General features: G+C 47.5%; 1 protein-coding gene across 7 annotated transcripts in view; it reads left to right on the top strand.

Moving 5' to 3' along the window:
* The window catches only part of SEPTIN6 (septin 6), a 30845-nt gene that overhangs the window by 7258 nt on the left and 10015 nt on the right, over positions 1 to 13572 (top strand). For all 7 annotated transcript variants that reach the window (XM_030449137.1, XM_030449138.1, XM_030449142.1 and 4 more), the window contains exons 3-5: positions 7589 to 7784; positions 8872 to 9058; positions 9286 to 9447. In XM_030449137.1, the coding sequence (XP_030304997.1) occupies positions 7589 to 7784; positions 8872 to 9058; positions 9286 to 9447 (545 nt within the window). The remainder of the gene's footprint in view (positions 1 to 7588; positions 7785 to 8871; positions 9059 to 9285; positions 9448 to 13572) is intronic.

Here is a 13572-nt window from a genome sequence, read left to right as displayed (position 1 = left end):
GATCTTCCCCACAGTTAGCATCCCAAACTGTCCCTCCTCAGAGGCACTCCTGGGTATCAGAAGTAGTATCTTGTATGGCTTGTGTCTGGTAGTTTGATGAGGAGGATAAGGCAATAAATAAATGTCTGCTAGGATGGCTTGATTGGTTTACTGATGCCAGTGCCTTCTGGGAGCAGGAGGTTATTGTGTGGCCATGGCTACTTGGGGCATCCCAGATGGTCCCAGCAGTGCCTGGTGTGACAGAGGGGAGAGCTGCAGCTCTGGGTGCTCCTGGGGACTCAGCCTAGCTGGGGGTCAGCTCTGCACTCACACAAAGGCTCTCTGTCCCCTCGGTGAGAGATCCAGCTCATGGTATGGACCTGGGGTTTGCCCAGGACAGGGTTAAGTCTGAGAGGAAAGGATTAAATCCCTGCTAAGTGGAGCTGAGAGGAAAACTTTCTCTGACAGTGGTATTCAGGTGAGATGATGATAAACCTTCCAGACAAGTGGAGGTCGTTGCCAGGCTGAGTCTCCAGGGGTGATTTCCACAGAATGTGGATGTGATGTGACCTGGTGAAACACTTGTCCCAAGGATGGAACTCTTACACTATTTGCTTTTGCATTTATTGAGGTGCTGGGGGGGGGTTGAAGTTACAGGTGTAGCAGTAGATGACTTCTGTGGTCGTGTGTTCACTTTGATGTGTGGAGGGTTGAGTGCCTCAGCTTTCCTCTCTGTAGGACAAAAATGGAATGCATGAGTTCCTTGTTGATCTGAATAACAAGGATTTGCCAAGGTCAATGTACGTTAGTTATTAATGCCAGTCTTCTGTGATTAGTAATAAGAAAGACATGGTCTGTCTTGAAATAAATAAACTTTATAGAAAAACCTAATAAGAAGTTAAGAAGAGGATCCACGAATCTTGAGTTGAGGATTGTTGAGGTTGTCTTTTAACAGTTGTCTGGTGCTTCTGTTAACTTCTGGTAACAAAGTTAAACTTATAAACATGAAGAAAGCAAGCAAAAGGTTCTCTCTGTCATTTGTTCTGTTGGGTCTCACTTTTACAGCAGGAGTTTGGGATAAAGGACTAGAAGAACAGGGAACAAATGAGGATGGGAGCCAACAAAATAACAAACAGGTGAACTGATCCCATGTGCCACCAGGAGTAATAGAAAGGCACTTTGTTGCCCCCTGTTTTTCAGCTGTGTGTGGCATCTGTTGGAGAAAAAAAAAATCAGTGATGTTTTTTCTCTGTGCCATACTGGATCTGAGCCACCAATTCCTCCAGCTCCTGGTGGAGGAGGCAGGGAAAGCTTCAGAAATGACTCTCAGCAGCACATCCACAGCAGGGCAATTTTTAGCTCTCCTCAGTCTGAAAGCTGTCTGCCCTGTAGGACTAGAGCCAAAGATAGAGGGAATGAACAAACCTCTCATAAGAAGGTAGGGGTTGTGGATGGTTTCTCTGGTATTTCATTCCTCAGCACAAACATTTTCTTCCTAAAGCTGCCATGATAAAATATTATTTGCCTCTTAGTTCAGTGCAAAGGGTGTAGAAGTATTTAATGGCTGAGACCTTTTGTGCTGATGGCATTTCCCAGTGAGATGGGGAAAAGAAAGAGGAAGAATAGGCTGACATTTTGTAATGTAAATCTTCTCAGTTTTGCCCAGGGTAGGTGATAGTTGCCTTAGAGTATGATGCTATTACAAGTAGTTACCTCCCTCTTCCTTTCTTCTAGGATTTGCAGGGGACTTGTTCTAAGCAGCCTGTTCAGTGCAGTGAGAAATGGCTATTTTGTGGCAGAAATACCATTTCTTTTCCCTGGGGCTGTACCACAACCCCTTGAGGTCTCTTTCTCCAAGTGAGTCCCTTGGCTGTGGGAGCTCTCACTACCTGGGGAAGGGAGGGATGCACAGGGGTCCCCATGTGCAGATCTCTCCATCAGGCAGCTGCCTGTGGGGTGTTGATCTTCATAGCCTGAAAGTTGCCCAGTGGTTGGTTTTGAAGTCACTGGTGCAACCAGCTGAGGAGAAAACAAGTTTTTTCCAAACAAAAAGCCATCTGTCTCCTCAACCTTCTCCTGTCCCTTCACCACTGGTCCCCTGATGGCAGCTGGGGGCTGTGTGAGCCCTCTGAGGTGCTTCAGCATCTCCTGTGAGCCCATGCTGTTCCTCCTGCCCCCACAGCCCAGCCTTTGGTGAATCCTGCAGCATCTCTGTACTCTTGTCAGATGAAAAGAACTGTTTTTTCCTCTCTGTGAGAGAAGGCCTTATCAGGCTGAGCTGCCTCAGGGCTTGTCTCTACAAACCTGCTATGTTGGATTAGCTCCTGTTCCATCACATGAAGGGGTACATGCAGGTCTATCTTCTGTGAGATTGAATTATATGATACTTGGAGCCATGGTTGTTAATCTGGTGAAGGACAGGTGTTGCTCTCCTCAAAGAGCATTCCCATAAAAGCCACTCCATGCCTCTGAACAGGGATATACTCCAAGGGCTCCTCTGTCCTCCCACAGTGTCAGTGGGGAGTGATATGACTGAGGCATCTTAAATCCTGAGTGATGTGGAGAAAAGGGAGTCAGTGAGCAGTTGTTTGTTGTTTCACTTAATGTGTACTAGAGAAAAGCAGATTAAATTGCCAGGCACAAGATAAAGGAGACACAGCTTTTGTGGTGTATACTTCAGCTTGCTGCTGCAGGGTGCTTAGGATGTCAGAATTTCTGTGGAAGAAAGAACCTATGAAGGTGCATTCAGCACAAAGATAGGTGTTTTGGTTTGTGAAGCTGGGGAGTTCCCAAAGAAAGGAGCTTTTGCTGTGGGCAGTTTTTTCTGTTCCTTCACCTTAACTCCTGGCCAGTGTTAGAGAGAAGTATGGTAGCACCTCACCTCCACCTCTCAGCTCCCCTCCTCTCCATCTCCCCAGGGATGGCTGGTGTTGGGTAGCTCATGGGCTGTTGCCTGCACAGTGTGACCTGTTGTTTGTGGTACCAGTGGTGGGATTGTTTGCTCCTTGCAGCTCTGGAGGCCCAGAGAATGTCAGCAACATCGTGCCTGGGCAACACAGGCTGTCCCAGAGCAGAGGATCTCTGTGGAGTAGCTGAAGCGAGCAGAGGGTGCTTGTCCCAGCTCTGCTTTTGCACGTGCTGCAAAATGGGGGTTTGTCAGGGTTTAACACTGGCCCAGCAGTTAACCCAAATGCCAGATGCTCTCTGAATCCCCTCTCCCCTCCCTGATGAAGAAAGGAGAGAGAATAAGGGAGAAAGACTTATGGGTTGGAAACTGAACTACACAGCTTTAATGAAACAAGAATGATAAATAGGAAAAATTACTAAATGTATACAAATATACAGGAAAATTGATACCATGTTCCTCCCCCTTTTCCCCCAACAACTCTCACATCCCCACCGAGGCTGCAGGGCAGCCTTGGGAAAGTCCAGGATGGAATCCTGGGGTCAGCAGCAGTTGGGAGCTGGAGGCAGGAACACACAGATTCAGGCTGGAATGGATCAGGACCACAGGCAGAGGAATGGATGGAATCCTCCCAGGGTGCTGAAGCAAATGGGGACAGGAGAAGAAGGGGAAGCAGGAAGGGGTTTGACCCTCGTGATCCCTCGAATTTATACTGAGTATGATGTGTATGGGATGGAATACTCTGTTTGGTCAGTTTTGGCATCTAACTTGTCCATTTCTCCCTAAAGGAGGGCTGCAGGTGTGACCTCTTTACTCCTTTTCTCCTTCTGGAGGGCAAAATGTTCCTCAGAACTGAGCAGTGTCCCTGGTTCTGCACACCAATCTCTGGCTGTAACTATAAACACCAAATGTGATCAGTCCCAGAAGCAGACACTGACTGAGAAACTTGCTGTTGATTTCAGCAAGTGCAACTACTGACAAGAGACTGAGCTGAAAGCAAAAGTACAAGGCAGAAAATTACCTTTATTCTGGCCCAAACCAGGACAGGATTGATGAACCATTTCCACCAAGCACTGAGGGTGCCACATGCACGTGGAGTTGGAGCAGGGCACATCCCTCAGGAGAGGGAGAGGAGATGCAGGGAGCCCTGCACAGCATCCCTGGTACTGGCAGCTCTCAGGAGTTAAGAGTGGATGGTGCCTTGTGGGTACTGGTGCAGTGCCCAGAGTCTGACTGGTGTGGTGCCTCTTGATGGATTTTGTTTTCCTCCACATCTCTGAATCTTATCAGACTTCATAGCAGAAATCCACCCCATGATGAAAGGCAACTCCAGAGCTTTTCAGTAACTCTCAGAGCTTTCTGGTGCAGAACTCTAACCGTGAAGGTTGCCCTCCCTGCCCCGTCCTCCCCACAGCCCTTTGTCAGCCCTGCTTCAGGAGAGCAGACACTGCTGAGGTGCATCATGCTGGAGTAGGATTTTGGAGCTCAAATCACACATGTGCCCAGAAGTGTGACATCAGGAAATAATCCCCCTGCCAGGGATGTCTCTGACACTGCTGTGTTCTGCGTGGTGATTCTGTCTCCCTTAATCCCCATTCATAATTTTTGCTTTTTGGAGAAGATTCCAGCACTGTCAGCTGGAATGAGCACTTGTCCTTTTCATCAGCCCATCTGTCCCATCTGGACTCCTGTCCTTACAAGAAGCAGTTGGCACCATTTGCATTTTCCATCCAGAAGAAAGTTGCCTCTGTGTCAGCTTGAAACTCCCAGGAGATTCAGAAATCCTCCCTCCTGTCATTTTGCTCTTCAGAGCAGCAGTGCTCCCTACCTCTGGTCATGTTTAACACAGCAAAGCACTTTATGAACCTCTTCATTCTTTTATCATCTCATGTCATTCCATCAGTAGTAATGTTGTGTTTCTTTTATCTGAGGCAGTCATTCTCTCTCCTCCACCCTCCTCTGCCCTGTCAGGCTTTGATGTTGTCCTGTGTTGGTGGGGTTATGTGGGGTTGATCTTCTGGCTGATCTTCTGATTTCTCAAACTTCACATTGGAGACACTGTGTTAGTGTCTGGGTCTTTGGTGTTTTAAACACAAAGTTGTAGGTGTTTGGATGGGCAACTCCCACCTATGGAAAAATGTCTTAGCAGTTTGGATCTTCCCCTTCCAAAAGAAAAACCTAAGCGTGTGAACTCAAAGTTGCCTTGGCTGGCTCCATGTAGCTGACATGAGATGGAGTTTTAAAGCATGTTCTGTCTTTAAAATTTTCCTGCATCTCTCTATGTACTTCTCCTGGCCCCTCTGACAGTTGGAAGTCACTCCTGCTGAAAACAACACATTAGATTGATTTATAGTAGGCAATAACTAGCAGGTTCAGAATGCATTTAAGCAATAGGCTTGGCCTCATGTGGACACTTTTTGCCCTAAAGAAGGGAGGAGGCAGAATCAAGAGGCTGCTTATGGGGTGTTTTGTCTGCCCAGAAGCCTGTGTGATTCATACCTGACCTCCTGTATCCTCTGCTCAGAGGAGGTCCCTGCCCTGGTCACTGCTGCTGCTCCCCTGTCACCCTGTCCTGCAGCCCTGGAGGACTGGGCCACAGATTGCTGGATCCCACCCTCCCTCCTCCTGGGGCTGCCAGGCTGTGAATGCAGGATGGTGGCACAGGAGGGGGTTTGCAGGCTGGAGTGTGGGCTGTGCTCCCCCACCCCAGGGATGCCTTCCCACCAGGATGAGCTCCCCTGACCCAAGACTCCTCTTCCTGGCATCTACAGGCAAGCATCTGGCTCCCCATTCTGTCCCACCCATCCCTTGGCAGGAGCTCTGGAAATGCTGCAGCCTTCTCAGGCTCTTTAGATTTTTGCCTTTTTTTTAATGCTGCTGTTTTCCTGGAATCCCTGAGAAAGACCTGGGTGGGTGGTGCAGGCTGTTAACTCTCAAAATCCCCATCCAAACCGTGTCAATGCTCTGATCTGCTCTGCTTTGTGCATCTTCTCTCTTTGTGGGGCCAATGACACTCCAAAACCCCAACCTGTGAGGTTCCAAGTCAATGAAATGCTTGCTGTGATCAGCCAGGAGCCTTCTGGATGGATCCTCCAGTGACAGGGATAACCTGCTGGGTCCCCACTTATCTTTCTCCCACTGGTGCACTCTGGTCACCTGTGTTGTAGATGTGGCTGATCACTAACAGAGCACAAGAACTGCAGAAACCCCTCCTGGTGCTGAGTCCCTCTTCTCCCCTTTGGGTTGCAAAGAAGATTGGTGCCAAGAGCAGCTGGATTTGTGGCTGTTCTGACTGTAGCTGGCATCAATTGGAGGTGGAGCACAAGCTCTTAGCTGGCTTCTGGGCAGATCTGCAGCTCAGGGTGTGTATTGACTTTCAGATGTTAATGACTCTTGCTGCCTTATGGAAAGATACTTGATATATGATCCTGGCAATCAGAGACTGCTCAGTTCCCAGAGCAGCGGATGTTTGCTCTGCCCTCCCTGTTGTGTACTTCAGCCTTGAGAGAAGTCCTTTCTGGGGCTGAGAAAGAGGAATTTGTCTGTTTGCAGGGAAAATTTGGATGGGGAGGAGTTTCCTCTTGTTGAACTGGCTGCTTCATGTAGGTTTTGGATCTGTCACAGAGCTCTAAGCCTACAAAAATAAGGTCTTTTCTTCTGAGAAAAGTAGGAATATGATGAAGCTAGGAGCTGAGGGCTCAGGGAGGAAGGGGAAAACTGCTTTGGGCAGACATGGTCTCCCCATGGTCCTGGAGCAGGATGGAGGAGCAGCCTTTTCAGCTGGGCTTCAGCCTGCTCCTCAAGTTTCAGCAAAAGCCATTGGGGCAGCTCAGAAATCAGTGTTTGCCCCCAAAACAACAGCCCTCACAGGGCAGCACACCAGACTGCTCATGAGTTTAGTACAAAGTTGGATCCTCAGGGCTGGAAAAGCTGGCACCCTTGTCAGAGTGTGGTAAAGGGAAGCTGCCCTGTGAAATGTTGGAACAGAGGGATTTGTTTTGGTTTTTCTTGGGATGTATCTGAAATTTCAGGCTGGTCTCTGGGATTTGTCTCTTTCTTCCAGACAAGGAAATAGTTCCCCATTGATAGATGGCATCCAAATAGCAGTTCAGTGCTGCAGGACTTTTGGAAGCAGATTTTGGAGTCTTGTGTAACTTGTGTAGGTATGGAAACCAGGTATTACAAAGTCCCCTCCCAGTCTAGAAGGCTGATTCCCCTAACTTAAGCTATTTTGGGTACCAGAAACCAACTACAGCTTGCTGTAGGACTAGGGCCAGCTCTGTGTGTCTGCACAGGAGGCTATTTCAGTGGCTGCTTGTTAGAGACATATTGATCTGGAGGATCTTTTTTTGGAAATGGCAACGAGCCCCGTTCTGCCTCCCACTTTTTAATGAAAACAGCATCTTCTCTATTGTAATTGTGGGTTTATGCAGGATCTGAACGTTGTTTTCCTCATGACCTTTTCACCTCTTTCTTTTCATCTCTCTTTTCTAACGATGTTAATGGCCATTAGACTGTGAAATGTAATTTCCCCAGAATACAGACCTCCCATTGTACATGGCTTTCTGTTTGCCAGATGATCCCTTTGGAGCATGAGATCTGCTTTCATCTGCTACAGTTTCACCCCTGTTAACGTTTGGTAGCTGAAAGGCCAAACCATATTAATATTCAACAGACCATTTCAACTCTCTTTTTCTCCAATAGGGGAAACTGGCCTTGGTAAGTCTACCCTCATGGACACACTTTTCAACACCAAGTTTGAAGGTGACCCAGCATCTCACTCACAGCCTGGGGTCCAGCTGAAATCTAATACCTATGACCTGCAGGAGAGCAATGTCAACCTCAAACTGACCATTGTGAGCACAGTTGGCTTTGGGGATCAGATCAACAAAGAGGACAGGTGAGTAAAGAGGGAGAGAGGTTGTATGGTCACTTGGTTTTCTCATGCAGGGTTTCTCCCCGTGCTCTAGCTGGGCCAGCCTGGGCTGTAAAAGTTTCCTCCTTCCTTCTTATGGGTTGTCCTTGTCATCTTTTTGGAATGGGCAGGTAGAAGAGAGGACAGAGAGTGAGGTGTAGCAGCAGTGCTCCAGCTGTCAAAGCAGCTTTCTCTTTCTATAAGAGCAGTATCTGCCCTGCCTGCATCCTGCCCAAATACATCTGGTAGGGAGAGCAGAGAGCTCCAGGGCATCTTTGCTTCTTGCCTTGTGCTCTGCTGACCAAGCCACTGGTGTGGTCTAGAGACAGTTTGGCTTCATAGGGCTCTTCTGTGTTGCCAGGAGAGCAGGATAAATGTGCAGTGAGATACCTGGAGAGGTATCTCTGGCAGGTCACATCCCAGTGTAGCTGGACCATGGCAGTGAAGGGGTGTGTGATTCCACCAGACTCTCTCCAAGGTGCATCCTCACAGAGGCATTGCAGGTGGGATTTGCTGGGTTGTGAGTCTGTTAGATTTTAATTTTAGTTTTGTTTAAGATGCACCCATGCCCTTTACCTGGTGAGTCTGGCAGGCTGTGTATTTCAGGTGGCTTTGCAAGGGGGTTGCAGGGATTTCCTGCCCCAGAGCACTGGGCAAAGGTGGCACTGACTGGCGAGCTGTCTTCCACCTGCAGGACTCATAGCCCTGTGTAAACCCCAGCAAGGGTTCCACACTGCTGCAAATGAGTCTACATTGTCCTTCCTTTTTAAAGAAGTCTCTCACCTTCACATTGCAAAGCATGAGAGTCTCCTTTCCCTGGAGAGGATGGTGTGTCCCCTGTCCTCTGGTGGCTCTCCAGTTCTGTGTTTTGTCATGCTGCTAGAGTCTGATGTGGGACTACATCTTGTCAGCAGAACAGCTTTGAAATCACTTACATGTGGGGAGATTGAGAGAATTGGTCTTGGGAAGTGCTATCAGCTTGCTTTTTAAAAGCAAGCAAAGGAGCACAGCCTGTTTACCTTTCTGACTACCAGATGTATAACTTTTTTTTTCCTTTGTTTTTTCACCAAAGCTATAAGCCCATTGTTGAGTTCATTGATGCTCAGTTTGAAGCCTACTTGCAAGAAGAACTGAAGATAAAAAGGGTCTTGCACAACTACCATGACACCCGAATCCACGCTTGCTTGTATTTCATTGCTCCGACAGGCCACTCACTGAAATCCCTGGATTTGGTGACAATGAAGAAGCTTGACAGCAAGGTAGGCAGATTTAACTCTCACAGGGCAAGTTCATTGTCCATGTGGCAGAAAGGCTGCCACTTTTCCAGAGCATATCTCCCCACCTTGAGTAACCCTTATGCAAGTGGGTTGACAGATCAGTCCTGTAGGTTTACTGAACCCTTTTAAATTTTTATAAGTTGTACTGCAGACTGGAAAAATTCCCTGGAGCAAAGTTAAGGATTTCTTTCCACTCTGTTTCTTTCTAGGTCAACATCATTCCCATCATTGCCAAATCTGATGCCATTTCCAAGAGTGAGCTGACCAAATTTAAAATTAAAATCACAAGTGAACTGGTCAGTAATGGGGTGCAGATCTACCAGTTCCCAACAGATGATGAATCGGTGGCAGAGATAAATGGGACAATGAATGTAAGTGACTCAGCACCTCCTCCTCTCCCAGAACAGCACTGTCACTGTTGAGATTGGTGGCCTGGATTGGGATGTTTCTTAAATCCACTTTTCTTTTTATTTTGTGTCTCAAACCCAAACGATTTCACAGCACCTCTCTGCTCCTTGCCCTGTGTTTTTTGTACCAAGGAGCTTTCCTCTCCTGGGCTGGCAAAGCTCTGCCTCCATCAGTGTCTCCTCATGCCCTTCCCTTGCCCAGGGACTCCTGTCTGCACTGAGTTGCTCTCTTATTATTGATCAAGTTTCTTAGCTAGGTCCTTGGTCTGGTTTGGCCTTTTGGCCCTGGTGCTCAGAGCAGATGGACAGGGGGATACATGGAGGATGGTTAGAGCAGTGGCTTCCCTTAGGCTACATCCAAGTGCTGATAGGAGAAAGAAAACCCACAAGGGTGGGACCAGAGGCCCATCCAGGGCAGTGGCACTTCCCTAAACATCTGCCTTATCTGATGCTTAACTTCCCCCAGATACCTCCCCAGCATCTTCCCCTGGTCAGTTCAAGGGTTTCTCCAGATTTCTTTCCCATGCATCACCTGATGTCCCCCCACCAGTGAATTCCAGGATCTTGTGGCAAGGAGGTGCAGAGCCTAACCAGCAACATGTGAGGAACAGTGCACAAGTCAGGCCAAGAATGCCTGCAGGTGCTTCTTCTGGCTCTGGTGTTCCCAGCATCATGGGTGCCAGTCTGTGGCTCCTTGAAGATGGAACAAGTTATGCCTTGGCCCCTCATCCAGCACATCCTGACTATGCTTCCATTTTCCAGAAGTCTTTACAGGAGAGCACGTGGGGGAGGTTGCTTGCTAAGCTGCTGTTGATGAAGTACAAGCCTAGGTGACCAATTTTTGTGTTGTCTCTTGATGAAGTATTGATAGTTATTGAGTGGTGAGGAGAAGTTTGCCCAAACCTAAGAGCTGTCAGTGGTAGTTTCCTGGTCAGGGTGGTTTTGTGATGGCTTTCTCAGTGCTTAGTGCTCTCACTGTGTCAGAATACTGCTACTCCTGGAAATGAAGCTGCAGCATCACTCCATCCTCGAGGAACCAGAGGTGTGATGACAAAGGGAGAAATCTTCTGCCCTTGGACCTTCTGAGGGTGGAAGTAAACCTCTACTCATCCTTTCTATCATTTTTATGTCTCCTCGGAGGGAATTGCTGATTTTAGATGTTCTGGGTTGTGTCAGCTGCTGCACAGAGAGATCAGCTCTTTAAATCCTCCATTAAACTGATATAAACTGTAATTACCAGGTTTATGGGAACTAAGCAGGCCAGAATCTGAATCTGATCAAGGCAGTTTTGCAGACCTGGAAAACTTGCATCCAAATACTGATTTTATGAGCAATGTAAGACAAATCTGCTTATGCTTCAGGTCAAGAGATGAGCTTGTGGAGGGATTGAGACCAGTAAAAGAACCACAGTGGGTGGATTTAGATTTATGACTTAAATTGCCAATTTGAGTCATGAGTAAAATCAAGGAATGGGAAACCTTGATATAAATCAGTTGCCATAACCTCTGTGTTTGTACTTCCCTACAGAAAGCTTCCTCAGCTTTGCCTGTTACAGATCAACATCTTTGAAAGATTATCAGTGCAGCTGCACTGACTGCACCTTCTTTGGATTGGTCACTTTTTTTAATTACAGAGAAAATGGCTACTGGTCTTCTGGTTATTTAATGTTTGCCTTTAACCTACATTAATTTTCATTTGAATGAAGAGTAAAATCAGCCTTTAAAATACACAAACAGACTGCTTCATATTCATTTTACTTCATTATATCCACTTGTGCTCTATGCATTAGGATCTTTTTTCCAGAGTATTTTGCCTTCCAAATTGGCTTACTAAACAGAGAAAATATTGTGTTCTCTGGCAGGAATTGACTAACTGAATGATTTAAGATCTGTGCCATCATGATCAGAAACAAAAGTCTTTAACCATGAACAAAAGTGTCAAGTGAAGTATTTAGAAAATAATCAGATTAAAGAAGTCTTCAGAACAAGATGCCTGATTTTCTTTGAGACCAATTTGGCCTTTTTGAGAACCCCACCAAGCATATATTTATAAGTTCAGAGAAAACACTGTCCAAAATTCTTTAGGTCCTTTCCCATCTGGATTTTATTCTTTATTTAAGAAAAACAAGCTCTCCTATTCTTTCAGTTCTCTCTCTGCTTTTCCATTTTGAATGAATTTGTCTTATTACTGAAGAAAATGTTCTCTGTGCACCTGCTGGCTAAATGAAACCACTTGCAGCTACAGGAGCTGTCTCACACTGTGGAAGCTGAAACATCCTTGCTGATGGAAGAAGGAATCACCAGGACTTTGTCCATGGCAAAGATGGCAGCTGAGCAGTTGGTACCAGTGGAGGAGATGACCCAGGGGGAACTGGGCCCATGGGCAGCTGAGGTTCAGGCTGTGCCTCTCTGGCCATAGCACAGGGTTTCTGCCACTGTCTTGGGTTGCTCCTGTCAGTCCCTTGGAAATTCCCTGACTTCACTGTTCTGGAGACCTGGATATGAAGCAAACAATCATTAATAGCTGTGGGAGATGCCCACCGTGGGATGCTCCTCATGGACAGTCTGAAGAAGCCAACAGGGAGGTCTGGAAGCTCTCACCCAGAAGTGGCAGAATGGGAAGAGGAGAGAAGCAGGTAGCGGAGGAGAGCTGTGGAGGAGAGGTTCACCAGTGGGGACCACACTGCCACTGACAAACCTTTGTCTGGGCTGGGGGGGGAGCAGCTGGCCTGAAACCTCAAGCACCACAGAGCTGTGATGGCTTTTCTTCTAGAAACAGCTCTATGGGGTCAGTCTTGTCTTCCATAGCTTGTAGAAGTGAGGCAGCAAATTATTCCTGTGAAATCTGGCTGGGGGAGTTTCCCTCGTGTTGTGTGTTGGAGGCTGTGCAGCTTTGTTTCCTTCCCTTCCAGTGTTCTGGATCTTTTGCCATTAGACAGCCTTCTTCTGAAAATCAGATTCCTTCAACCTGGGAGACCACTTTTCCTTTTCCTGCTGCCTGGCCTGCCCTGCAGGGAGCTTCCCCTGCCCGGAGCAGGCACAGCCCCGTGCTGCCTGGGTCCCTCCGGGTGCTGGCACCTCTGGGTGCCTGCCTGGAGAGGGACCCTGCACGGAGCCTCTGCCTGGCCCAGGATGGCCCCACCACACTGACCATCAGTCCCTCTGACTCTATATGTGTTCCTGTGCAAGAGGAATGGAGAAACACAGTCTGAAAGGGCCATCTCTGTGAGGGCTTGCAGGCAGTTTTGAAATATTTGCAGTGTGACAGTGTGAGCCACACTCTGAAAGCAGAAAACTTGATCTCTGAAGTCTTTTGCTGCACCAGCTGTCCTGAACTTGTCCACTGATCTTCCATAGAGTTGGCTTCCTTTTAATTGCCCTCAGCACACTTTAAAAATTCAAGCTAACAAATGTCACTGCGCAGAGCTCAGCAGAAGGGGTGGGTGCAGGGAGCTGGCAAATTTATTTTTAAGTGCTGAAACCTTGCACTTGACTTCTCTGCAGCTTGGCAGAGTGCAGTGCAGTTCCCAGGAGCAATGAGAGGTGGGGAGAGATTTCATTGCACAACAGAGAGATGCAGCAAAGACAAATAGCAGTGTCCTGGGGGGTTGCTTTGCTGAGTTTAGGGAAGGAGAGAAGTGTCAGGTGAGGTCTTCTAATCCCAGAGAATTGTGAGAAGGATTTCTGTTCCAGCTCTGCTGAGCTTGCACTGGCTGCCTCTGCAGAAGGCAAAAAGTACCATTTCTGCAAAGCAGAAACTTATTTTTGATTTCTGTTTTTTCGAGAAGCAAATAAATCTGTCTTGTTCTTAGCCTCCAGGTACAAGTTTTCTCTCTGAAATGCCTGTCTCAGCTTGGAGAGCCTAACAAGTCACAGCTGAGTCACAGTGATCCCTAGCTGTGGTGTCCTTTGTCCTCTAGGAGTGCAGCCATCTAACAGTAGCTGCACATAGTGTCATCATCATGAGGGTTTTGTAAAGCCATTGGCACTCTTTTGGGTTTCTCAGAACCAGTTTGCATAAAGGAATGCTGTGGGATGTGGGAAAGGGGGTGCTGAGGGCTCAGCACAGCCCCAGGGAAGGCTGAGTCCT

Source organism: Calypte anna, chromosome 4, assembly GCF_003957555.1.
Source record: "Calypte anna isolate BGI_N300 chromosome 4, bCalAnn1_v1.p, whole genome shotgun sequence".
Taxonomy (NCBI): Eukaryota; Metazoa; Chordata; class Aves; order Apodiformes; family Trochilidae; genus Calypte; species Calypte anna.
This window is presented reverse-complemented; position numbering and strand designations above follow the sequence as displayed.